Source organism: Zosterops lateralis (genome assembly GCF_965231275.1).
Source record: "Zosterops lateralis genome assembly, chromosome: 10".
Lineage (NCBI taxonomy): Eukaryota > Metazoa > Chordata > Aves > Passeriformes > Zosteropidae > Zosterops > Zosterops lateralis.
In genome coordinates, this window is record NC_139770.1 from 7,250,684 (window position 1) to 7,278,618 (window position 27,935).

At 39.8% G+C, this 27,935-nt stretch overlaps 1 protein-coding gene across 4 annotated transcripts in view; it reads right to left on the reverse strand.

Annotated features, from left to right (window-relative positions):
• PEX5L (peroxisomal biogenesis factor 5 like) overlaps window positions 1–3,479 on the reverse strand; it is a 102,140-nt gene extending 98,661 nt beyond the window's left edge. For all 4 annotated transcript variants that reach the window (XM_083868247.1, XM_083868245.1, XM_083868246.1 and 1 more), the window contains exon 1: window positions 2,391–3,479. In XM_083868247.1, coding sequence (XP_083724373.1) covers window positions 2,391–2,411 — 21 coding nt within the window. In that variant the 5' untranslated portion in view covers window positions 2,412–3,479. The remainder of the gene's footprint in view (window positions 1–2,390) is intronic.
• Window positions 3,480–27,935: the final 24,456 nt, after the last annotated feature.

Here is a 27,935-nt window from a genome sequence, read left to right on the forward strand (position 1 = left end):
AAATAAGTGGACTATGGAATTAATTCTGCAGATTTTACTTTTATATCTGAGAACAGAATAGTAGGAAAAAGGGAAATGATTACTGGAATTCTAAAATCAGATCTAACATTTGATCCCGATAACTTCACAAGAGCTATTCCTTTAAAGAGTGTAGGATCAGGCATTATATATTGGCCCATCATTTTGCATTTGGATGTACCCAGGTAGTGTAGTTTACCCAGCAAAACACCCCACCTTCTCTTCAAGAAGAATAAGTTCTATTAAGGGCTCAGTGCTTGAAAAATGAGATTATTTTTGCTTAGGAGTCCAGGGTGCTGATTTATGTGTCTGACTTGTTGGTTGGGTTTACGGTTCACCTTATTTTAGATTAACAGGTAATTGCAAATAGTTCTTCCTAAATTAGTAAAAGTCTTAGAAGAAGCCTTGGATACCAAGAAAGGACCTGTAATGCTTAAAATGTGCCGACATTTTTCTTAGCACAAGGTTTGATAATGCATTTGAATGGTAACTCAGCTTATGTTCCAACAGGGTTTAATCAACATTACAGTAGATCATTTCATTGCAAAGAAATTAGCTTCTTATTGTCTTTGCCTGACTCACTTAAAGGCTCTAATTAAGGATATACTAAACATGAAAATCTCTCCTAAGGCTTTAGGCTTTGTAGATGTTATCTGAAGCTCATTAATGCTTCCTGTTAGGACAAAAATATATTCAAAAGTTTGGATGATGAACTGAGGTGGGCTTCTGTTTTTAAAAAGGACCAGTGTACTCAACAGGAATACTATTTTTACTTCAGCAAGCCTTTTAAGAGAATTTGGTTAGAATTTAATTATACCTGAGCTAGAAAAATAAAAGTATTTTGAAAGAAAAAAATTTAAAGTACACCAGTCACAACATATTTTCATGTTTTGACCTTATTTCCTATTGCAAGTTTGATTTCAATCTTTTAATGATGCAGAAAATTCACAATGCTGTGAGACACCTCAAGATTCCATTATATTTCCTTTTATAAAGTGCTGTACGTCTGCTGAAATCTTGAAAGACATAACTCATAGCAAAGAACTTCTGCTTTCTTAAGGATGTAAATACCTATCTGGCAATGTCCCATCCAGCAGCATTATTTACAGGATTGGTTTTGTGTTTTAACCTTATTATCAGAAATAAACGGTAATGCACACGCTCCCTCCATCGATCACATCTCTCGTTAAAACCTGTTTGCTCTCCTATCACAAGCAGTATCATGACACATTATTTATCACTGCTGTGACCAGATAACACAAACATGAAAGAGTAACTGGTGTCACTCAGTTCTGGAGGGCAGAGCTGACTCAGAGAACTCTCTTAACTCATCTGTGCAGTGCACATCCCTGGCTCTGACACTGTCTGCTGTCCCCATGACCCTTCTGTGGGTGTTTAAACACAAGTGGTCAGCTCACACCTCCTGAGGCTGCAGCTCCCTCTGAACAGCCTCGGTGCCAACAGCACCACACACCAGCCTGGTGCCACTGTGCCTGAGAAAAGCATCTGATCCCTCCTGGCAGGGAACAGCACCAAGCCAGACTGGGTCCAAAGCAAAGGAATGAATCTGGAAGATCAGTGTAAACCTTTACTCCACTTTGTTAGTTCCTCCTTCAAAGCAGACTTGGCTTTCCGAGGAAGAGCCGTGTGAAGGAGAGCAGGAGTCAAGGTTAAAGCCATCAGGTCCAAGGCAGTAGAATGTTTTTATCAGGGAGGGGTGTGTTCTGCCAAGGCAAGATCAGCAGGATCATGAGACAAGATTTCTGCCTAAAATCTTCAAGTCTCTTTGCCATGTGTTTGAATTCATCCTACAAAGTCATTCCCTGGCTTAGCAAAATCAATCCTCACCCCGTGTCGGGAGGGAAGAATAGAAATCCATCACCTTTAAACACAACACACTGAGCAAAATCGACAGTTTTGAGCGCGGTGTGAAACCTCTGCAGATTTTGCAAAGCAAGTGCTCTGTCTTTCCCCTCATTGTTTGCCCTTCACTTGACATACAGGAAGAGATGCATCAAGAGGATGGCAGGAGACATGTGTCACTTTAAAGCATGCCATAATAACGCTTGCCCTGGAATACTCCCTTGAATCTGTTTGAACAAGCAGGCGTCACACACGGAAAAACACACAGAGAACTTCACCTAGTTACAAAGTTGACAGAACCCCTTCCTTTGCCATCCTCCCCCTCCATCAGCAGCGCCAGCCCCGGGCACGCCGCTCCCTTGGCCCCGAGCCGGAGTGTCACTGTTACACCGCACAGGGTCACTTGTTGCACACACAGTGCCAGCCCAGGGTGGCATCTCCCCTCCGCTCAACCCACGGAAAGTTCCCAGAGCCGCGTTTCCCTGTGCCGCGGGCGGTTTATGGCTCACCTGCATGTGTCCCTGGTACATCCTGCCCCGGCTGCTCCTCGGCTGCCCCCGGGGCCGGCAGGGCAGGGCGGCTCTGCGCGGGGCTGGGGGGAATCCTCACCACGGCCGCTCCGCTACAGGGAAGAAGAAAAAAAAAAAAAAAAAAAAAAAAAAAAAAAAGGGAAAAAAAAAAAAAAAGCCTAACCCTGAACGAGCTATTTTTGGCTAAAGCTCCGCTTGTCCTGGCAGCTCCTGCAGTGGTTTCAGCACCCCGGAGCTGTTTGCCGCCCTCCTCTCGCCTCGCTGCCCGTGTTCCCCCTGCGGGCGGTGCTGGCGCTGCCCGGGGCTGCGGGGCGGCCGGGCCGGGCGGGGAGAGCCGCGGGGCGGAGCGGGGCGGAGCGGGGCCGCCGCCGCTGCTGCTGCTGCTGCTGCTGCTGCTGCCGCTGCCGGGCCTCGCCCGCCCGGCCCGGCCCTGCCCTGCCCTCCTCGTCCCGTCCCGCTGCAGCCGCCCCGGCCTGGCGGCCCCGGCCCCGGCCGCCCGCCCTCCCCCGCCTCCCGCCGGCGGCCCCGGCCTCCTTCCCGCCCCCCTTCCCTGCTCCTCCTTCCTTCTCTCCTCCCTCCTTCCCTCCCTCCCGCCTTCTCTCCGCAGGGGGAGCGCGCAGCATCCAGGGAAGGCGCGGAGCCCCCCGGTCCCGCTGCCCCCGGAGCCCCGCCAGGGCTGGCGGCTCCCGCTGCAGACATTAACAGAAAAAAAAATTAAAAAATATATATATATACAAAACAACATAAAAAAAAATAATATGCCCTACTAAACATAACCGCAAAAAACCGGAGCGTCCCGCAGGCAGGACTGGGCACAAGCTGGAGCATCCGCGGGAGGGAGCGCAGGGGGCGCGCAGGGAGCGCAGGGGGCGCATCCCGGGAAGTGGCGCTGCCGCGGAGCGATCCCGGCCGCAATAACCGGGTTCCAGCCCAAGGACCGGGCCGGGCCCTACCTTGTGCTCTGCGTATGAAGAGCCAACGTGATCTGTTGTGATTCCCAGAAAAAATATCAGGAGACTCTTGTTCTGGCGTGGTGGTATCGCTTAGCAGCGTTTCCCAGCGCTTGCCAAAGACACTTTTATAGGCAAAGATCTGGCACTGGCCCGTCGTGCGGGATTGTGACCTTGCAAACTGGCACAACAGGCCTGGCTACATCCTGCAGGGGACACCTGCATCGTCTTGGATCCAGCTTTTCCCTCCACTTCGCCACCTCAAACCTGCAACTCCCAATCTGCTAAAAGGAGCAGCTGCTTCAATTTCATCGTAAATTTCTGTCCTACCCGGTGTTTCTATATTCAGTAGCACAGAAAACCCCCAGCGCCTGGAATTTGCCAGATTGTGTAATTTCTTGGCTCGGAGCTCTCAAGTTTCACTATTAAACTGCACAAAACTTTGTGATGCTTTTGATAGACCAGGGCAATCCAACCTTAAGCATGTCTCTGTACTAGAGCAATGCAAAATAGATTTCTTATTCCTGAAACCAGCACATTTGTATCATCACAGCTCTCATTTCAGCTGACTAAAAAAGCCTTTTTGAAGTGTTCTCATTCAGCTAAAAAAATGGGGTTTTTTGCAGAACATGAGTCCGTAAAGTCTTCAGTGATGGCATAAGCAAAATCTATCCAATTATTTTTTTCACTTAGGCTTAAGAGTTTTATCTTTTAGATAGATAGCAAACATGACAGTTCCCTTACATGCAGTGAATGCATATCCAGCTCACTGAGATTTTCAGAGCAGCCGAGGAGTTTAGCCATGTATTGGTGATAAAAGGAAGTAAGAAATGAATATTTTTTGTCTAAATCCCTTAAGCCGCTTTGAAAATCTCAATTAAGAGCTGATGAGCTTAAAATACATCTTTGGGATTGTCCATACATGTTAGCCATGTATCACTGTAAAATTTCACAAAGGGTGAATGCACTTGGGGGAGAACATCAGACTTGAATGATCATGGTTTTACTTAAAATACAAAATAAAGACAACAGATTTTTCAGATGTAAATATCTGCCTGGGTTTGTGCTCAATTTATAAGTTTAGATCTAGGTAAAAAAAAAAAACAACAAGTCCTTTTATACTTGGAGCCCTGAAGTCTTTGCTGTTTGTTGAGATTTATTAGACTCTTTAGCTTTTAGTAATCTTGGAGGTGCAATTTTTCACTCTGACTAGAATAGATCCAGAGTGTCCATTCCTGTGTCACTGTGCAGGTTTTCTATAGTAGCTGAATGTTTCTAAGGCACTTGGAAATATCTTTTTCTTACTGTTTTTTTATTGTTATCGTTGTTTTAGGTCTGAGGCTCTTGTATTTTTCTCAGGGGGAAAACGGGGGAATCTGTCAATGCCAGTGTGTAGCAATATCTCCTTTTTCTAAATCTAAGTATATGCATCGTGATTTAAATTTTTCCTACAGGATATGAAAATCACACTTATAGTAGAAGAGTTGTTAATTTAGCAATGCTTATTCATGCTCTGTTAATTGTGAGTGAGGGACAGACATCAGCAGAATTTGTCAAGATCCAAATGCCAGAGATTAACAGTGTAGTGTGTGTTACAGGCATTTTTCCTAATGCATCTGAGGCAGGTGCATTCATTGCACAATTTGTTGATGCAATGGCATATTGATGTCACATTTTGGCAGGATTTGAGTGAGCCAGTAAAGCCAGGCAGATCCAGCTTTTGCCTTTTCCCTTAGCAGGGGCTGAATCGCTTGTCACTGGTCAGGGAGGAAGCTGCAGAGCAGAGCAGAGATGGAGTGTGCAGGGACAGAGGGGATGGCAGGAGCTTCTGCTTGAGGAGCTGTTCCTAAATGTGGTTCAGCCCAAGCCACACTCACAAGTGCTCTGCTTCCACAGGTGTAAACTCTGCCTTTGCTCTCGCCCTTCACAAGGAGCAGCTTCAGCGAGGTTGTTTCTCTCTCCATCTAGTCCTAATCTGGAGTCAGTGCATGATCTTTATTGCTCAGTTATACTGCAGTTTAAAAATTCCAGTCCTGGGTGGCACAGAAAGCAATAATGTGTAATTCTGCACCATATATATAAAGGCAAGTTCTTTGCAGCTTAGAAACAGGTGAGTGCCAGGATCCATGATCTTCTCTGATTCTGTTTATGAATGTGAAAATCTATTTTGTTACAGGGCATGGATAAATCATACGAGGTTCACTTGCTTAAAATGCTTTGAAAACATTTTTCTTTTGTGGTTCCTTTTGGTCTGTCTCTGTGGCTGCATTAATATTTGAACCAGTGATGTCTGTGTGCTATGATCTCTCTAAGCTTTGTTGTTTGTTATGGCAAAAATGAAAAAAAATCATGGTCGAAAATATGAAAGTCATAATGTTTGTTAAGAAAAAGAAAAGTCACCATATGGCTCAACAGATTTTAATTAATATTAAATTGCCAGGGGAAATTTGAAAGAAGTCAAATAAAAATCCTTTATTTTACAAATAAATGCTCAGATTTTGTTTTTAAATACATTGCTGGGGCAACTGAGACTATTGGGAAGCCGGAAGACAGTAAAGGGAGTGCAGGGACTTTCTCAGAAATACAAAGTGCACAAGATGATTTTGGAGAAGCTGGCAGCTTCCTAGTTACTGCCAAAACCCTGACACTTAACTACCCCTGAGAAGTGGTAGATATTTCATTCCTTTAAACCTCACTGATATTTCTGTCATCCTGTAAACTTTAAAAAATACTCTTAAATCACTGCCCGTGAAACTGCACAAGACCATTTATATAGCTTCCCAGTTAAAAACAGTTATTCTAACATTCTTCATTAACACAGTGGTTGGAATGGCAGGGTCTGTGATTTCCACGCCAAGAAACCACATGGCAAGGAAAAGTCATGATTTTTAATAGGCAAATCTTGCACTGATAAACAGGCCTGCACACTTCATGTGGAAAAGTGAAAATATCCTCGATGTGTTGTGTGCAATTAAGTGTTCAGTGGAAGAGTTTTAAATGCAAACTGGAGGAGATGAGTTTGTAGCATTGGAGACTTGGAGGGGCCACTTTGGGGAACTTGTGCCTCTGAAGCCCAGCAGGTTTCTCTATCCATCACTCAAGGGTGCTGCTCAGATCTCTCTGAATCCCTGGATGTTTCTCATGTATGACAACAGATTGTGTTGCCAGCATCCAACAATGGCACATGTTTGGTTATAAAGACACAGATTTGCTGCTTTGTTCAATAATAGATTAATGTTTTGGTGCATATATGTTGTATAAAGCACCAGTCTATTAGCTCATGTAACCATGGAGATCAGTAATTTGCATACATGGAAACTCTTTGGGTTCATTTATGCCTAGTGCCTATATTTTATTGAGAGATAGATCTTTACAAACATTGTCATTAATAAATATTTTCGTTAATGCTATTTTCTGCTAACTGAGAATAATTGGCCTAATTTGTGAAAACGTGGAGCTGATTAAAACTTAACCACTGAAAATAACCCAGCTTATTCTTAGACTCAAGTGAGGTTGCGAAAAACTGTCACCATTAATATATTAATAGTGTTAAATTTTATCAATAACATACAATTAGGATTTGTAATATTGTTAGTTCTGACAGATTCTAATTACACTTTGTACTTTGTTTTCTAGTGGCAGTTGTAAGGTATGAAAGGTACAACCACACATTAGTGAAAGTGCTAATTATATTATGTGTATTTACACATTCTTTTCCTATGCTAATGTGTTTATATATGTTTAGGGAATACATATGAAGAAGGTTTTTGAGATTCTTTTCATGCTTTAATGAATAATAAATTTGAACAAGACACAATCCAAAATTAATTTTAAAAAGCTAAAAGTTTTGCTAATGATGCATATACAAAGTTTAATTAAAAAGACTCAATGTAGAAACCACCAGCCACAGTAACAAATGGAAATTAGATTGTAGATAGTGTGGGTAGAATGCTAAGAGTATAATTCTTCATTATGTTGGAGTCACACCAGTTTTATTCACCTGTAGCTCTGTATCTGTTAGTAAATAAATACCAGCCTACAACTTGTCAGCAGAATGAAGAATAATATCACATTATTACAGATTGTTAGTAGTGTAATTACAAACTCCCAGTCGTGTTCCAGTTGGAGTTTCTGTTGTTGTGGCCCTGTTTTTTGTGTGTGGCATGTCCCTTGTTGCCCCAGTTTGATGTGTGGGGTAAGTGCTGTGAGTGGCGCTGGGAGAGCAGCCCAGCTCTGGCCTGGTCAGCTCTTGTGTTGGAACAAGGCTATTCCTTCACAGAATCACAGAATATTTCTGGTTGGAAGGGACCTCTGGAGGTCATCCAGTCCAACCCAGGCAGGGTCATCTGAAGCAGGTGACACAGGAACAGGTCCAGGGGGGGTTGGGATGTTTCCAGAGAGACTCAGTGCCCTCCCTGTGCAGCCCAGCCCAGTGCTCTGCCCTCTCAGTGTGAAGTTCTTCCTCATGTGAAGGTGAAAGTTCTTGTGGTTTAGTTTATACTTAGTCTGTGCTCTTCTGCCCATATTTGAAACAAGTGCTGTGAAGAAATTGTTACTTCCTTGGGAAGGATGAGCTCTGAGTGGGTTTGCACTGGGCTCACCTTTCCCACTTGTAATGAGCTCAGCAGGAGCTGGTGCTGCCATGTGCAGCCACTGAGAGAGGATACAAACCATGGTCATAGAGTAACACATCATCCACATCAAATTATCAAATCATAAGAACAGGAAATTGCCTCCCAGTGGGTCTGTCCTGCCTTTACCCTGCCTGGTTGTTTCTAGCACCATAGTTACTGTTGTTTGTCCAGCCACACAGTCAGGTTGTTTTGTGTGCACAGGAGGTTTTCTGTTTGCAGAGGAGCTGGTTTGGATGTATAGTGACGTTGTTCCCCACACAGAAATGCCTCATACAGGAAGGATCATCTGCCAGTGCAGACAAAGGAGAGAGGAGAAAGCACATATTTCCACTCTCACCAGGCCCCTGATTGCAGATCCCAGGAAAGCCACATGTCAGTGGCCAAATGGCCATTGCTATAAAGCTTTCCTGAATTTGGACCCTGGTGTGCGTCTGCTGAAGTCAACATAAACCTTTCACTGACCCCATTGAAGCAGAGTGCATGGACAGGGGCCTCATGGACACAAGTGCTGCAGACCTGTAACCCCACCATTCCTCATTTATCGAGTAGGAAAAGGTTTCATGGAAGATTTAGAACACCCAGGGATGCACTGGTCCTGCAGTTTCTGTGACTGCAGTGTAGCACAAATGTATTGAAAGTCTTAAAATGTGGAAAGTTCACAACCCCACAGAAAATCAGCTCCAGTTCTTAACTCTCCCACTATTTGAGTTTTTACTACTGACCTTATTTAAACATGCATTGATAGAGTTTATGCCCTTTGTTCTATTTGCTTTAGACAAAATTCCTGTGAATAAGGATATATTCCGTTTTCTTTGTACAGCTGCTCTGTACACATTTTAAGAAAATTATTGCATTTTCCTGTAATTTTCCCTTTTCTAAATGTGTAAGCAATGCCAGTTCTTTAAACCTTGTCACACAGGTTAGGTTTTCTAGATCTTGATCATCTTTTTTATTATTTCTCTTAGTCTTGTTTGCTTTAGTAACTGGACAAGTACCAGAAGAAATTTTTCATGTCTGTTACATGCAGTATTTCTGCTTCTACATCTCTGTGTGGTATTACAACACCAGGATAACTGTTGAGTAGTGTTGAGCTTGTGCTCCTGTTACCTCTGGTGATATTAATGAATCATTTTCTTGGCCACTGTGGTTTTTGTGGTTGATTAGTCCTACCTAACTTTAGGATTTTGATGCTGTACTTAACCACTTGTATGCTGCTTCTTCAAAATCATTGCTCCCCTTTATCTAGATGCTTTTAAATTTTGAGTGCATCCTCGTCTTTTTCTCTTCAGCTTTTTCTAGATTTATGTTCTCTGCAAATTTAACTAATATGCCTTCTATTCTTTTAGCCAAATCATTAATCAAAATACTGACTTAAATGCTGGAATGCCACTCAGGAAAGCCCTCTAGTTTGGACAGTGAATCATCAGTAACTGTTTTCTGAGTAAAGCTAAGCAATCATGTAAGTGGGATTTTTCTAGACTATGGTTTTCCTCCAGTTCTTTATGACTAGATTTTAAATTTCTTATTTAATATACCTACTTTGTTTTGCCTGCCTGTAATACCTGTGGCAGTGCTGTACAGGAGATCAGTCTGCAATGCTGATTACTCCTCCCCTTATTTTCATCTAGATATTAAAATAATGTCTTTGTTACAGTATTTCTGCTGTAACTAGGAATAAGCTGCCTAGCTCTTTTTGCCCTATTTTTAATGATAAGCACTGTATTTGTACCTCTTTATATGTTCTGTTTGATGCTTCTGAGATTGCTTCTATTTATGCTCAGAGTATCTGAGAGCAGGTTGGAGTATTCTGAAGGCAAATAACTTGCCTAAATACTTTCAAGCCCATGTTTTCCCATCACTACTGTTGGGTCTGTTGTGCTTCCCATTACACCCGACCATCTTAGGTAATTGAAATCTATCTTTTTTCACATACCGGTAGTATTTTAATTTCATATAGCTCACTGGAAGTTCCAAAATGTGTTTTAGGAGCTGCATAAGTACGCAGGCATTTATCTACTCCAAGCTCCTGATATCTCTGCTGGATGGGTGACAGTGACAGCCTGGCTGTGACTTACAGCCAGCTTTGGCATATCTGCACTGCGTTGCCATTACATCAGTGAGTGCAATGTAAACACATAAATTTACCCTAAATCAGGAAAAATTGCTTAGGTAGAAAACTTGCTGATAAAGTTCATGAAAGTCTGGCTTAAGTGGCTGAGTATTGCTAAAATTGTTTCTGCTGTACCAGTACCTAAAACATGCTGGCCCTGAAATGAAAGGAAGATTTAAAAGGATTTTCTTTTGATCTTTTTTTTTCTTGGGTACAAAAAATCTCTCCAGATCTCAAAGTGAAAATTTGGCTCTTTCATTAGATTTTATCCACTAGTGATTGCTGATGATATACATGAGACAGAGTCCTCTTACTGTATTAGCTGCTTTTCTGTTTGTTGTACTTAACAAACCTCCAGAAATTACTGGATTCAGCAGAGCATCCATTTAGAGCATCTCCACATGGTTACTGACACAAGGGACTTCCTGGCAGCAAAAGGTTTAATGTTGCCATATAAATTCAGAGTAGGCAGCATGAAAAAGATATGAGAGTACTTTTTTCCTCAGATCCTGTTCAATATAAAAGAAAGAAATATTTTTATTGAAGGAAGAATATTCTTACTCACTGGAGAGGTGCTGCAACACAGAGGAGTTAGAAAACCCAAATACCTGGGTCTTAAGAATTGTCTTTAAACTTCAGATCTCGAGGCATTTTGGGAGTAAGTGCTGTTATCAGCATTTTGTGCAGATAGAGAAGGATTGGGAAATTCCATCAGTGGCTGAGGAGGTTGTTAAATAGCCCAAAAAGTTGGGACATTTTATGATGAGCAGTTCCAAAAACATTCATCAGGGAGTATTCAAGGAACTGCTTAAGAATGTCTCTGGACTGTTAATGTTGGTTTTTATTAATTGATACAGCACTGGGAAAGGCAAATACTGTGCCAGAATTTTAAATGGGATGGCTTCATAATTACAGGCCTTTCAGCCTGGTGCCAATCTCTGGCAAAATAATGGAAGACTGATATGGGATATTATTAGCAAAATAATCAGGAATAATGTAATATATGGCAGTACTTATTGGTTTATGGAAAATATATCTTGTTGGACTAACTCAATAACTTTCTTCTGATATATGAGGTTTGGTTGATGAATGTTCTGGTGCTGATGTAATGGACTTTCTTGGGGCATTTGTCATGGTAGCACACAACCTTTGATTAAGGAATGAGAGTAATGCAAATTCAACTGGGCAAAATATTAAAAAGACCTAAAACTGCTTATCTGGTAGTCTTAATATGCAAAGTGGGAATTATTGTCTAATAGGCTCCCTTTGGGATTGTTGGGTCATGCTCTGTTTCAAATTTCTTTTAAAGACTGGGAAATTATTTTAAAAATTAATGGTAAATTTATGCAGATAGAATAAATTTTGGGCCTTTGGAAATAAATTTAGTGTATGAAATTATGAATAAATCATATACACTTCAGTAAAACCAAAGGTAAACCCCTGTCTTTTGAAGGGCAAGGAACTGGACTTTGATGATCTTTATGGATCCCTTCCAACTCAGGCTATTATATGGATCTGTGATTCTAAATTATGTTTGCAGGATGAATGGCTGACCTGAGAAATAATAACTGAAAGGTTTGTGGGAGAACATGATAGATAACTGGGGGGAATGGAGGGTCTTACTGTCACACCAAAAGCCTAAAAAGAACATTCCAGCAGCAGTGATAGTGATTTCCTGTGTCAGTAGTGATGTGATAACTTCACCAACAGCTGAGTCCATGTGAAGATACAGATTCATGTGTCAGAAAGGAATAAAGAGTTGGTGAAGGCTTAGAGAAAGATTAATGGACTGGACATTCTGTACAGCAAGATACTCAAGGACTTGAATCTATTTAGTTTAAGCAGAAGTAATTTGTCCCAGCCTGTATCTATCTATATCAGGCACAGAATATGAGGCTGGAGAACTTTGACATGGCAGATATAGGAAATAAAATGATATTAAGTTGGAGGTTAGGCAAAGGTAGACTTTAGGTACATATTTCTGTCATAGTGGTAATAAACCTCTGAAACTGTTTTTAAAGGGTTGTTGTGGGCTCTCTACCTGGAATTTTTAAAATCAAGATTCCTTGGGTTTTATTTTTTTCTGGAAAATATATTGTACTTCAAGTGGGAATTGATTTAGACTGAATCTGTAGTTATGTTATGGGAAGATTGTGTCGTATTATTGGTTATTGTGTTATTGATCATTGTGTTATTGGTCATCGTTAGAGCTGTTTTTATCATTTCTGAACTGATTTACTCAAAACTACCCAGTGGGACACCAACAGGATAGTGTCTGTCCCTACTGATTCCCAGACTAGGGTGTTATCCTCTACACAACTTCTCCTATTAAGAAAAAAGGCTGGAATTTCTTAAATATATTTTTTTTTTCACATACATGTACATGTGAGAGCCCTGCTTCCACACTCAGCATGGGAGGTTAAAAGGAGCCCTTTCCCCATCCTGCACCTTGCCCAGGAACAGTTCGCAGGCTGTGCTTTGTGCTGGGTGAGTGCAGCAGCCTGGAAACCCCTCCCAGGGCCAAAGTGAACCTCAGCCTGTGGCCTCCAGACAGCTGATGTCACTCTGGGAAGGCTCTTCTTGGAAGCCAGGGCTGATCTCCCCCATACACCCCAGATGAAGAATGTGCTTTCCTCAGTTCCCTTGGAGCCATCAAAGCTTTTTTCATTACAATTTTTGGCGTTCCTCTGCTGCACTGGCTCCCAACTCATTACTTTTCTCTGCTGAGCAGGAAGTTTGTGTTTCAGATGCTCCTTTTTCATAATGTATGTACAATTTCAACCCCCTAACAGTATTTTTTTTATTAATGATGAGTCTTTCTTTTTTGTTTTCCTCCCCTTTTTTTTTGTCTGTTTGTGGGGTTTTTTGTTTTGATTTTTTTTGTTTTGTTTTGTTGTTTGTTTGGTTTTGTTTGGTTTTTTTGTTTTTTATTGAAATACCTGTGTTGGTTAAACACTTCCTATCACATAGATCAGGAATTTGCTGACAGGCAGAAAAATGTACTGCCTAAAGGGGAGGATATAAGAAAAAAACTCTTCTGAGACCTGTTTTTGTGGGATCCTGAACGTGTTTCTGTCCCACCAGCTCAGAAGGCCAAATCCTCCTGTCCTTGCTCAGATTCTTGAATATTTCAGAGGTGCTCTGAAATTTTTCAGTCCAGCTGGGCCAGTTCTGGAGTGATTCAGTGTCACCCCTGAAGTCATTGGGTTTTCTTTATGTTTGATGTGGTGTCGTGTGGAGAGGCAGCACAAGGATCTCTGTGTTTTACAGCATTTCACAGCCAGAGAGGCAGCAGTGCAGAGAAGTGTGTGCATCACCTCATTGGTAAGAGAACAGATTTGATTCCAGCACAGGCTGGTGGAGGGAGCTGTGAGGGACACCTGCCAAGGGAAAAGCTGCTGGGTCACCAGTTATGGTAATGCACCAGGGTCAGCTCATCTTTTCTTCTGCTGTTACAAGAATGGCAAGGCAGGATTAATAGCAAGGAGGTAACTTTTACATAGCAGGAGTTTGTAAATGTCAGACTCAGCGTGTCAGGCTAGCCTGCCACAAACAAATCCTGCTGCATTTTTCTTTTTGGGTTTTTTGTCATTCACAAATAACCCGTGTTTCAGGCTCATTATTTAATGGTTCTAGGGTTATTCATAGCAGAGATATTCATTTTGACTACAGAGAGGGAAAAAAAGGCACCTTTTTTTCAGTTGCTGACAGAATAGTATCTTAACTTATTGGGATGTGTAGATGGTAGCAGACAAAATTTGACTGGAGTTCTTTGACAAAGAGAGAATGAAAAGCTCACTCTGGACTTTAAAGTTCTTTAAAGGATGTACATCAGCAGCAATCAGGTCTAACAGGCTGAGATAGGGTGAGAATAATCATTTGCATCTTACGCTTATGTGAGAAATATCTCTGTAAAACAAGTGATTAAAGTGCAGCACTGGGCTCTGAAGTCTGTCTGTCTTTTGAAAAACTGATTCCTTGAAAGCTGCCTTCTAGTTTGTCAGTGGCAGGGAAACCAGTTTTATTTTAGGAATTCTTTCATGTCTATATGATAATAGAAGACTCCAGTGCAGGGGAAATATTTTTACTTTGGCTTTGGTCCAGTTTGACTGCTTGTCCTGATCGTGAAGAACAGAATAAAAACCCCACTGGACTAAGAAGAGGTTATTGTCAAAGCAAACATGACTGCTACAATAACACAAGACTCAGAGAAAGATGTGAGATTTGCACTTACAGATCTCTTGGTGCTTTTGTAAATCTAATCCCCAAAAATAAGCCCTTCTCATTACAACCAGCTGTGTAAGAGAGATTCTGCACAGCTGTGCAATTGAATGAAGCATAAAAATAAAGCTTTACAGTTGTTACAAGTTTTAGTTGTTCACTTTTGGTTTACTTTTAAAGTGAATATTTGGTTCTCAGTAAGGATGAATTTTCCTAATTTTCAAAAAGAAAAACTTCCTCACTTTGTCAGGGATGTTACCTGGTCATGCAAACTGAGGGCTTAGACCAGGGATTTATCTAAACTTTCCTAGCACTGCTTCTCTTTAAACTTGTCACTAGCACAGTCTCCCTACTGCTGCTTTCTCAGTTGTAATTTGGGGCATGTCATTAGCTGCACATGTCCCAGGGCCAGCAGAGAGTTATAAACTCTGATAAAAAGCTGCAACTGACAGCTCATCTTAATGGGGGATTTCAGATTCAGAAAGTAGCACGAGCAGATGTGATCAGGGGAAAAAAAAACCAAACAATGACTAACAGATACAAAACTACAGAGCTATAACTATAAATACAAACAAATCATTGTGTTATGCTCACTTTCACCATGACAGACAACCTTTCACTACACAATACATACACAGCAATAAAAGCTGGAAAATCCTGGAGCAGATCCTCAGCAGGGATAAATTCTCACAGCTCCATGACAACAGCATTGTGATAATTTATACCTGACAAAGGCCTGCTCTTTACAGAACAACTCCACCTCTTTCAGAGTGGAATTCATCTTCTTGCAGAGAGGTATTTACCTTCCCTGGTGTAGGCTTAGCAAGTAAATCCTGCATGAAGGGTTGGAAGGCAAATTGATCCTTGTGCTGCTTTGCTGCATCAGAGTATTTCACCTGCTGTGTTGTTGCATTGTTCAGGGGAACGATTTGGCCTCCAAAGAATTCCTAATAGGAAAGGCTTTGCTAACTAATGTGAGAGTCAGCTGGTGTCCCTTGAGATGCTATAATTAAGATACAGCAGATGTTGAAACTTTTCTTCGGAAGGTATAGTGATTAAGATATCATGTGTAGTAGACGTGTGCATTTGCTTAGATACAAGGGAGAAAATAGGGATTATGTGAGATCCCTGTTTCATGAGGCAAGGAGGAAGATGCAGTGTGTGCTGGGAGATTTGTTTAGACAAATGGCAAAAGAATGAACTTGGGAAGTGTCTGGCTGATTAAGGGCAAAAACATTGCTGACGTGTGGAAGCAGGAGGGCATGTAGAGAATTTGTACTTTGGCAAAAGAACTAATAGATAGGTCCAAGGAGGATACAGCAGCCTAATTTTTTTAATGCATTCCCCTTTACTCACTTTATTTGGATTACTGCATATCATCCTGCTTTGCTCTGTAACTAAATGAAAAGATGGAGAAAAGTTTAGGTCTTGTCTTTCTCTACTTTGGAAGCTCTCAAATCCCTCGTCCTTCTCTGAAGAATGGAGTGATTTCATCTGAATTTTTGCTTTCTTTTCAGTATTTCTGCTTATCTGCTGTTTCCTTTCCCTAAAGATACCTTGCCTAGTGTGTATCTGCTCCCTGTGACAGAGTGTTTCTTTCTGATGTGCTAAAAATCCTTCCAGCAGCTGATTCTGGAATACTGATGTTCCAGTCTCAGTGCCTCTTCACAAATCAGATCAAGGAAATTGCTGCTTAAGCACTGTTTATGCAAACTTTGGTTCAGAAACTGAGTGGTGTTTCTGTTAAGGATTCAGAAAATGCACTTAGGCTGTATAATATTGAAGTCTTTGCTCCAATGATGGATAAAGAGACTTTAATGTGTTCAATTAAAGCTTCACGATTCTCCTGGTGGTAACAGATTGTGCTATCACCTTCTGAGAACTGTGGAGTGACTTAATAGTGATCCAGATATCTACTGTACCTGCACCTCAGTTTTCCTACATTGCTGGCATGTTGGCTCTGCTGTCTTGCTTAAATTCCAGCTAAAAAAACTATGTTCTGCCCACCCGAATTGTAACTCCTTCCGAAGCACTCAGCACTCCTTTTCAGTTCCTCTACTTATCATTTACTTCTGCTCCAACCTGTTGAGCAGTTATTGGGAGCTGGGAAGCTCTGGAGCTCTGGTTATGATTCCTCCATACAATCTACAAGTTCATTTTTCAGCACTTTCTTCAGACAAAAGGCAACATGTGAGGTACTCCTTCCCAATACAGCTGTATAATTTCAGCTAAAACCATGAAGAAGTAAGGCCAGCTAAGTGAATGTTTCAGGGAGCTGTGTTGGCACTGTGAATTCGGTATGCTTTTATATGTGTGTCATTTGCAGTAGATAAATTATTTTCAGAGCTAAAAACATTTACAAAATAATATGACAAAACCACCTATAATCTCTTTAAAATGTGAACTGCAGTTCAACCAAGGTGTCACTCTTCTATTCTAACTAACAGAGCAAAAATGCTTTCAATTTTTAAAGCATTTTTCTCTAAAGTACTGGAAAACTTTCTAAAAGTTTTAGAAGTTATGGTTTATCATCATCTTCATTTGAGAGGACAAGGTACTGAATCTCAGATGAAAGTTCAATAAATTGGAGAGGAAACTTTGAAATACTGACAACTTCAGTTTTGAAATCATCTTCTTTCTGAAATGTAAAATCATTTGTCATTGAAGCAACACTGTTCCCAAAATATGACTATTTTTTAAAGTGAGTCAGAAGAGTGTTTATATAAGCCTCAAAATACCTAAATATCTTATGTATGACTGAAGTAATTTCTTTAGGCAGGGGAGTGATCACTTAATCACTTCCTGCAATCAACAGTTACAACCAATTCTTACTTTGTCCTTCTGTAGAAACCAAGCTGTTAATAGAAATAAAAGATGATTAACTATTTCCTTTAAAAACATGAGTAGAGATAAGTTGAATCAGTATTGTTATCTCTTGAGGCCTTTTTTTCCTTTGGCCTTGGGTTTTTTTAAACAAGATTAGTGTAATAGGTTTCTGACTTAAAACTAAGTCTTTTAGGCTGGAGGGAAACGTTTCTGGTTTTGATTGCCCAAAAATGCAAAGCTTAGCAACTGACAGAAGAAATGCATCTTACCTCAAACCAAAGGTACTTCTTGGTTCAGTCAGGAACTTAACAGAGGAGTAAAAATATTGAATTTTAGCCTCAACATCAAATAACTGCATTTATTCTTCCATCAGCTTTGAATTTTTAAATCTTAGTCCCAAATGGAAGGATATAGTTGAGATGAGACTGTATTCCCAGAATGGACTTTTCCTCCAGCTTTCCTTTTGTGGCCATGGACTTCCTCTGTAGCCATAACACTGTCACAAAGGGAATTGCTTTTGATAGGTGACCTCTTCATTCTCTTCTTGTCCATATTTTAGTTTCATTCAGTGTCTTAGCATGCTACAAAAAATTCATGTCTTCAAGTGGTTCTTCTATAAGGTGCCACAATGTCCTGCTGGGGTCACCAAGCAAAGCTGACACATAAGGTCTTTGTTGGAGAAAAACAGGGAAAATAAAATCCAATAATGTGGTTATCTAAGTCAGTGATGAGCTTGATGTAGCATTGTGCAACTGAACAATTGATACAAAGATATCCTGAGACTCACAACCAGATATTTCAGAAAGAAGATCAATTCTTTCTCTAGAAAGAAGAGCACAATTACATCATATCTGAGAATAAATGTGGGAGGCTGGAAAATTTCTTTTCCCTCTTACTAGTAACACTTGCATGTTTTATAAACTTGAAACTTCCTTTCTCAGAGGGCCTTGATGTGGCTTTGACTTCTATTTCAGTCCTCAAGAAAAGCTGCCACACCTGAAAGCCCCTCTAGTTTTGGCATCTACTGTCCTTGGTCTGAGAAAAAGAACCGGCTTTGTTTCTCATCCTAGATGGTCGTGGCTGTAACAGCTTTTAGCACTGGTTTTTCTGTTTTAATGCTGAGAACTTCAAGTACATGGGTTTTCCACATCTCAGAAGTTACAAAATTCGAGCTTATTGAATACCTGTTGTCCTTAAACAAAGAACAAGATATTTAGAGAGCTGGTAAAGGACTGACCTTCTGTTGTCACGGGATGAGCTGTTTATGAACCAATGTAAAAAGAAGGGTGAAACATCATTTCTGCATGTCCATGCAATTGTTCATCATGTTCATTGGCGTATCAGGGACCTTAATGTGATGTCTCTGGCACTCAGGCATGGATGGAAGAAACAAGTTTAAAGAGCTTTAAGTTATATTTATAGACCTATCGTTCACATGACCCAGATATCCAGTGTGTGCTGGTGACTTACACTTCAGAGAACAAAGAAATTTGACGTGATGCTCTACAATGCATCTTTGTGTCATGGTCACTTTTCAAGTCCTTCATCAATTCAGATTTCAGTGGATTAGGGAATTCTAGTTTGGGTTCTAGGCTTCCAGCTTGGGTTCTAGCTCAGGTTCCATGGTTCTAGTTTGGATTCCATGGTTCTAGTTTGGGTTTCGTGGTTCTAGTTTGGGTTCCAGCTTGGGATTTGGGGTTCAGGGTCCTTCATCAATTCAGATTTCAGTGAACAGCTGTAAGGACAAATCAGCATCTAAACACACGTTAGAGATGAGTCCCAAATTGTGGTGGAAACATCAGCTCTGCTGTGCTGAAAGAAGGGAACTCATGGGAAGGAAATGGATCAGGGATTTCTGGTAACAGGTAAGGCCAGTGTTGTCGTGGGCTTCTTGATCCCAGTGGGCTGGGATGGTCTGTTAACTTTTCTGCTGGTTGTTCTCTGATGTAACATTCAAGAGCATTTCAAAGCAGAAGAATCTACATCCTTTTGATCATAAATCCTGAGCTTTTCTGGGCAGAGACCTGGAACATTTGCTGTTTTGTGAAGAATGAGGAACACATGGTTCTTTGTAAATAATAAATGATAAAAATAAAGCATGAGTAACCATGCTGTAAAAAGAGAGCAGCAAATGCATTGAGAAATATCAGCTGCAGGACCAGGATTACCTGATGACCTGTAATTTATTATTTGTCATTTAACTTTGGAGTTTTAACTCCTAAACTTAACCACTTAATTGCTAAAGGAAGGGCTGCTACAAAATTGGTTTTTAAAAAAATTAAAATATGGAACTTCAGGTAGGATTTGTCAAAAACTAGAAACAATTAGAAAGAAGATAATGAGAAAAATACAAAATGTGATAAAATACAGTCTGAACAAAAGAATAAAGTTTGAGTTCTGTCTACTTACAGCTTATCAGTAAAATTAATGAATTTTTGTGGGGTGTAGAATGCTCTGATAATCTTCTGACTAATACTGAATATCTCTGTCATAGAACATGCATTTAATGAAAGTTTCTCCACAGAATAAAATGGTGTTTTGAGCTGTTATTAGAGTTTGCCATGAGTGGCATAGGGATGAGAATGGAATGTGTTTAGTCAACATGTATTTTATAAATATTATTTTTATTTTTTGTTTTATTTTTTAAATAAATTAACTTTATGAAGTATTTTCTGGCAAGTCAGGCTTATGTGACAGCAGAATCATGAGAAATTTATACATGTTAAGGATGCATTCCAGTCAAAGTCATACAATTCAGGAATTGTAATGTTTCGTAGAGATTAAATTTTTTCTCTAAAATAAACCTATTGTTTTTGTTTGAGGATTTTAACTTTTTTTGTTTCATCACAAAGGAGGCACAGAACTCCAGAGACACTACTGGGATAGACTTTCATGTGTCACTTCAGTGTCTGCACTGTTTATTTCCCTGTATTTTAGAAAAATAGCGCAGGAACTCAACAGTATGAATATGGCTTCCTGCTCTATCAGTAACACCTAATCCATCTTATCTCAAGTGAGCTCCACCCGCATCCTTTTAATATTGTTTTCTTCACCAGAAAAAAAATATAGTTTTTATTATTCTGCTACATCCTATTGGTAATTTATATATTTATCTTCAAAGTCTGGTGACATATGGATTCCATGTGTAGGAAGATGTCATCTCTGGCTGTATATCTATCTATCTATCTATCTATCTATCTATCTATCTATCTATCTGTCTGTCTGTCAGTCTGTCTGTCTATCTATCCATGAAAAGAGGAGAGAATGGGTAAAGAAGAGAGTGATTGGCATTGAAAATAATTATAATTTTTTGTCACAAACTTAAGCACATTACTTACAGGCAAATCTATCCCATTAAATCTTTAGACAGGGATGTGTCAGCAGAATTTCCTGTAATTGCTGCCCACAAAGTGATCCATACTGCAGGTACCCCACAGCATCTGATTATTTTGAAGGCAGGGAAGAGTGCAATGATGCTCTTTTTCCTATAGAAGCTCCCTGAGCAAGTTTTGGAGCAACATCTTTAAGAATATTGCCAGGAAATTCACTATATTTGTATGCTCATAGAGGACCATACTAATGGGAGAGAACTGCTTTGTTCCGTGCAAAGTACTACCAGGTAATGGCTTTACTCACAGTGACAGGCAGTTTATGATGATCCAGAAATAATTCTCAGGACTGTAATTTTTTTTTTTTTTTTTTAAATTTTTTTTTTTTTTTTTTGCAACAATTAGCTGGAGTCTGCAGAATTCCTCACTGAGGGCTGGAACCAGAAAAAGCAGAGCTGACTAATGGAGCAGTATGTAAGAAGTGATATAGAGGTCATCTACCCATAGAGAACTAGAAAATGGTGTTCCACATTCTTTTAACAGCACAGCATTTCAGAGAGGAGTCGGGTATTTTTCCACTAGACTATACTTAATATTCCAGAGCATGACTCTTTCTTCTGAGTTTGAAATATCTGGCTATGGGAGATCTTTAGATATTTCACTGTCTCCCACCTAAAACTGGGAACACTGAGAATGTGCAAACTCCTTGGCAGGTGCTGCCATCTGACAGGAGGGTGCGATGGTCAGTGTCAGAGATGAGCAGTGTCAGACCCTGACATGGGCCTGCAGAGTGATGGGGTTCGTGTTCAGTCCAGCCCTTACCTGCAGCTGGGTTTTCTATTTTATTTTAACCATCTACCATGGAGCCAGGGCATGGCTCTTCTCACTGTTGGGAAACTTGGCAGGAGAGACCCCAAAAGCTGAAATAGAAGGTTGCCTTGGACTGTAGGAAAGTTTGAAGGATCTGTCTGGATGTGCTGGTGGATTTTAGAAAGCTTAATGAGCAAGAGTCACTATGACAGCTATTTCAGTCATAGACAGGCTTGCTCTTTACACTTTACAGCCCCAGAGCTGTAAAAATAGCTATTTGCAAGTTCCAGGCAGGAAACACATTTGAGTTGGTGATGAGGTGAAGGGCTGTGTTTTTTGTCTGTTTCTCTGATTTTCTGCTGCAGAGAGATGAGTCCTAGTATGCACATGGCTCCAGCAATGTCCCAGTCCCCACCTTGGTGATAATTCCCATGCTGAGGAAATGAGCAATAAAAAACAGGTTGAAAAAGGCAAATGAAAGAAAAATTATATCTTTGGAGCAATTCTAGCCAAAAGACCAAAAGATTAAATATTTGAGAGCTTGTCAGGGAGGTAACTTGTTTTACTGTCTTTCTTATAGTGCAGAGACACAGAAATCAGATATGAACTAGATGTTAAATTAATGAAGGTTAAAGCCAACACTTTTAGCTGATCTAATTTTCCATTGCATAATACAGAAAAATCTCTCTTTTGGGGGTTTCTTTTGAAGGTGAGCAAGGGAAGTGGAATGAGATGTGTCCCTGAGGTTTCTGAAATGTCAAACTTTGAAGGCTTCATATACATTCCTCTAAGATGTACAATGGTATAGAGGCTCTTTCTAATAGCAAATAGCAGAAGATGTGAATGAAAAGTACAAAGTTTTGTTAAGTAACTAAAAGTTAAACAATTGTTCAAACCAAAACAAAGACTGAAATTGCAGAAGAGTGAATGTAATTAATGGGAAGATCCTTCTCTGTGATATGACAAGTACAGAACTAAATTAAGTGCTAGACCTGTTATTTCATGCAAATAGAACAATGAGAGATGAAGGAGTTCAACCATGAAAGTCAGGAAATAGAATTAGAGATGAACTGGAGTGAAAAACTGGAAGGAAACACAACGGAACACAAATGAAAAGTGATAATGAGCAAACATAATCAATACTGTAATGGTTCTGAACTAAACAAAATCTGGAAGGAGACAGTCTGGAAATTGCAGTAGGTTTCATAGTCCTTTTCTCTATGAAGGATGTGACAGTAATGAAGATATTGTCTGAAATGATTAAGATTCTAAGGGCAAGTCTGGTTTCCAATCTGCCTCAGTGTTTAATTGTTCCTGCAGAAGCAGAAATCCCAAGCAGTGCAAATTCCAACCAGCCTGTGCCACAAGCAGGAGAGGAGACTCGAGCAAGTGTGTTATTGTCATTGTGGCTCTGACAATGCTGTACTGAGATGGTTTAGCAAAGGGGACAAGGAACATTTCTGGGGTAATTATGGAGTAACTGGATCAAGGCAAGCCCTCTCTTAAATCAGCTCTGTTAGAGATAGACTAAGGGCCTGCAGTACATGGTTTTATAGAACCATCTTTTCAAGCCAAGAAACCAGACAACCTGTTTAACACATGCTAGAAAATCTCATTTAATAATTCCTGTATGCTGCCTACAACGATATAAGTATAAACATACATGATTCAAGCCTGAAAGTTGTTCTTTGGAAATAACAGGAGGAGGAAAAAGCCAACTGCAATCTTTGACTCACAGGATTGCTTTGAACCATCAGTCTGGTGCATCCATGAAATAAAGTAAAGCACAATGAGAGTTATGCCAGGCAAGAAATCTCCAGTACATCTGTGACATAAATGTCATTTTCTAATGCATTAGAGAGATTTGATTTGGAAAATTCTTATCACTCAAGTTAAAAAAAAAATGACTTGAAAGCAATATAGACATTTTTGTTTTTAAAAGGAGGGCAAAAGAATTGAGCTGCCGAAATGAAGATGAAGTGTTGCCATGGTTATAACTGAAGCTGCTCTGGACTGCTGTTCATCTTGGGGTTGCAGCATTACAGCACCATGAAAGAACTGTCCTCTACTAAACTCAGCAGCATCACCAGCCAAGCCAGAGAACACCATATACAGAGATGTGAGCAACATACAAATACACTTTGCTAGGTTTTTTTTGAGTTATAGTGGATATCTGTATCATTGTTATAATTACTGTTCTCTTCTAAATCTCTGATTTACCTTCAACCACTTATTTGGTGCAATCAGTCTTTAAATAAATGCAATTTGCTCCATTATTTTTTTCATGCAACTGAATATGCACAAAATAGGTTCACACACAGACCAGAATATGCAATCGCTCTGCATTAGAAGATTTGGCATTGGCAGGACTTCAAAACTGTTCAATACTCAGTAGCTCCTTTTAGAACATTTATGAGGTTTGAAGACTTCTAAAATCTAATATTTTTCTGAACACAGACAAAATTTGAAAAACTGCTGCAAGTCTCTTAAACTTTCCAGTTCTTAGTTTCCTTGTCACTTAAATGGAGTTACAATTTATGACAAATTTTCTGGCTCCAGTGGGTCTTCATTTATACTCAGAATTAAACAGATTCTGAACAAAACCCAATGATTAATGTTCCAAGAAAAGAAATAATTGCCAACTATTATTAATTTAATTTCTCTACAGTATTTATAGACATTTGTCATAATTCTGAATCAGAATCCCTTTTCATATAGAAAAGCTTTGCAGGAGACAGAGGTAATGGCATACTTCACACACATACCTTCTTAATGTATGCAGATTATTGTGTTTTTAGAAATTACACACAGCCCCTGAAATCTTACAAACCCCTGCAAATTAAAATGAAAGAAAATTACTTTAAAACAGCCTTGTTCATTGAGCATTTATCTTTCTACTAGACAAGAATATAAAGTAAAAAGAAACTCAGAAGAGCCAGAGGCATGAGCAGAACTTCTTATCGCAACAAACGATCCAACTACATATGAGATGCTAGTTCTGAAAATCAATGAATAGTGACAATATCTTTTAAGAAGATTGCAGCACTTAATATTAAAGTTTTCTTATCTTCCTAGGGACCAAATCCTGGCTCTTGGTACGATCATTGAGAGTTCTGCTAATGCCTCTAATGAGAGCAAGACCAAACCTCAAGAGCCTCATTTGAAAGCGAATTAGCTTTCCTGAGCAGCACCGTGAACAAGTTTAAATTAGTTGCATCACACTATGGAATAAAAATCTGTGCCTGCTTTTATCTCTTTGTGTCTGTGCGTGCATGTATGAAGGAACGCTCAGTTCTGTAAAATATAATATGGTTTTGGTGCAAAAAGCTGACATTTTGAGCAGCGAGGGGAACTGGCTCAGCAATCAGTTAAGTTCTGATTTGACAGCCAATAGCTTTTTGCCAGTTTTAGAAGACAAAAGTGCCACAGTTTATTGTTTATTTTGCACAAGATTATAACTTTTAGAAGCTTTGCTTTTGGTGTGGTGTATCTGATTTTATGGGAGGAAGATGTGTGTCTGAATTCTGTTCTTGTGAATTTTCCGTTTATGCACAGATAATATAATCTGAAATGCTACCAAATTCAAAGAATTAACTTTATATAGCTGTATACATATGGGAAAATAAAATACTTGCTTTATTTTCAGAGGGCTCTCTGAGAACTTTGAGAATTAATTGGAGAAAAACTTTTTCAGTGAAGACAGCATTGCTTGAAGCCATGGAGGAATCACAGAGATATTTCTTAGTGTGAACTGCTGTAGAGTGAAAACTCTATTTCATGTGCCTGATGTTATATAAGCAAGATCTATTTTAGAAAGGCTACAATCTTTTAATATGCAGTACAACATATGAGAAATACAGAATGATTAAAGAGGGATCACTATTTTGTAAACAAGTTATGAGTATCATTACAGCCTTTGCAGAAATTAAAAGGTTATATTGCTCTACAGAGTTTTAGGGAGGATGTTACATAACTGCTTAGTGCTTTTGCTCTGTTTGTCAGTCTGTGTATCTCCCTTGCTGCATCTGCACAGAACTGATTGGAATATGAACTGATTTTTTATGCTTTCACTCTTTTATAGCTGTAACAGAGTCTCTGTGGATGGGTGCAGGAGTCTCTTCAGGGGTCTGGGTAAAAGATTGCTCCTGGCTTAAGGGCCATGAAATGGGCATGGATGTATGTAATTGGTTGGTTTGCATGCATAAAAATGCAAGTCAGAAACTGCTCTGGTTCATACATCATTCTTTGTCCTCAGAGAAGCTTTTTATCATTTGTAACTTCCTCCTGAGGAGTGGCCCACATGCATTTCTTAACCACATACCCTGAAGCAAAGAGAGGTGCCCAAGAAAGGATGAGAATCTTGAGAAATGCTGAACAGCTCCAAGCTTTCCAGGAACTCTTTCTCTACATGGAGAAATCCTGCAGAATTTTAGGATTTTTTTTCCTTCACCAGAACAACATCCACACCCTTCTGAAGCTGAATGTCAGGATATCTAGGTGGGGCTGAACTGCTGCAGAGAGCAGATGTGTGTGTGAGGAGCACAGTGTGCTGTCACTAAACGCAGGCTGCTTTACAATCTGGCTGGTGACCCAGTGTATACAATAACAGTGTGCCATGTACAATATGCTTGTCTCTGGAAGCTCAGTAGCCAGTGGAAATCAGAGATCAGAAACTGTCATTTTGAAAGAGCAGAGAGCAATTGAAATCTACCCCAGGCTGGTTCACCTGAGGACTGTGTGCTTCCACTCCTCCAGCAGCTGAATTCCCAGTGCACACCAGGCTGAAATGCCACATTACTGCTTGTGTCAGTGGGAATTATGTGTGCAGCTGGGAGAAGTCAGTCTTACAAACGTGGCTTTCCAGTGTGGGCTTCTGGTTTTTGGCATTTTTAAACCTGATTTTGTATCCATGGACAAAGTTATAATTTGTTCTGTGTGAGTTTCAGAAGCAAGGAAGTAATATCCAGAAGTGAAGCCATCACAAAAAGAGACAGAAAATTGCAGTTCCATCCTGGCTCTGTCACTGATTTGCTGCTGTGTGACTTTAGAGAAGACATCCAGCATGAGATCCAAGTGAGTGCATTCACCTGAATCAGTGATCCCAACTCCCAGTACAGACTGAACTAGTACAGGTCCTGGGTTTAGGGCATAATTCATTTCTTCCTAAAGCAGATATCTGAATCCTACTGATTTCTCACAGAAATAAAAGGGTGCTCTAGAATTAATCCAAAGGAGTTTAAAGCTATGTGAGAGAATCACATCACAGCTCATACAAAGTATATGACATTCACACAACGTGTATGATCAGTGAAGATCTGCTTGGTTAAATCAAAAGAAAAAAAGAACACTACATTCTTGATTTTCCAGTGTTTGGCTGGCACTGTAGCATATTTCTGTAATAAAAATGACTAACGTTGCAGAAATAGTGATTTATTTTGTTTTTTTATTCAGAGGCAATCATTGGACACTTACATTTTTTGTCATCAAGGGCACTCAGTAGTCAATTTTATTAATGCACAATAGATCTAACTTGCCACCAAATTGGAATAGTTACATTTTGCACTCATTTTGTCCAGCTAAATAAGATTTATGGGAACAGAGAATCATATGTTTACATTATTGAATATGGACGGATTATGAAAACAATTTCCAAACTGATTAACAAATCAGTGCAATACAATGAGTAATATTTTATGAGTGTCTGTGGTTTCAGAATACAATTCTCAAATTCCTGGCATCCCCAGTCGTTCTTGGGGAAAATTGCCTAAAAAATAGGAACTGTAAGTCAAGGCTCAGGTCTTCCAGAGATTCATCTGATTGCATGTCTTGTGTTGGTGAAATCCACTGTGGCACAGCTTGTCCCATAAGGTTTGTGTAATGAAAATAAGAAAAGTTTCCACAACCTCATCATTTCCCAAATTTATAGGGATTTTACCAGTTGTGTGGCATATGAATATTCAGAGCTTTTCCCCAATGTGTCAGAATATGCTATGAATAATTTATAGCTGTAGACTAAAGTCTTGTCCTTTCAGCTTTGGAAATGTATGCATCAACACAGGCGTCTCCATTTCCTGCCATTGAAACTGTATCCTAAATAATCTTTGTTCTAAATTGCCAGCCTTGCTGAGGAGGCCCAGGACACCAACATATACATGCACTTGGTGATGTTATAATTGTGGTTGTCAAAAGGAAATTTAATGCCTCATGTAAATGGTTATCTGCAAAATCAGAATCCTTCCTATGCTTGGTCTGTTCAGCAGAGAGTAGCAAAGATGTTATTTATCCAACACACGGAAACTGGGCTCTAAGGCACATCAAGAAACATGGCAAATATTGTTGCTTTATAGATAAAGTTTCTACATTTGATGCTCTCCCATCAGACATGAACTGGAGTGTTTTATTATATTCTTTTCTTTAGTTCTAGACACACGTTTCTGTTCCATACATGGAAATTTCTGTCTCAAGACACTATTTAAGTGGGAGGTATGTGTGAAAATAGATTGCTGCCATGCTTTAAAATTCTGCTTTAATTGTAATAGGCAATTGTGACTGTAAGGTTTTAGTAAGATCCTACTGAGACTAGTCCCGGCCTTTCCTGTTGCTCCTAGAGAATTATATGGGTTGTACCATATTTTATTCTGAAT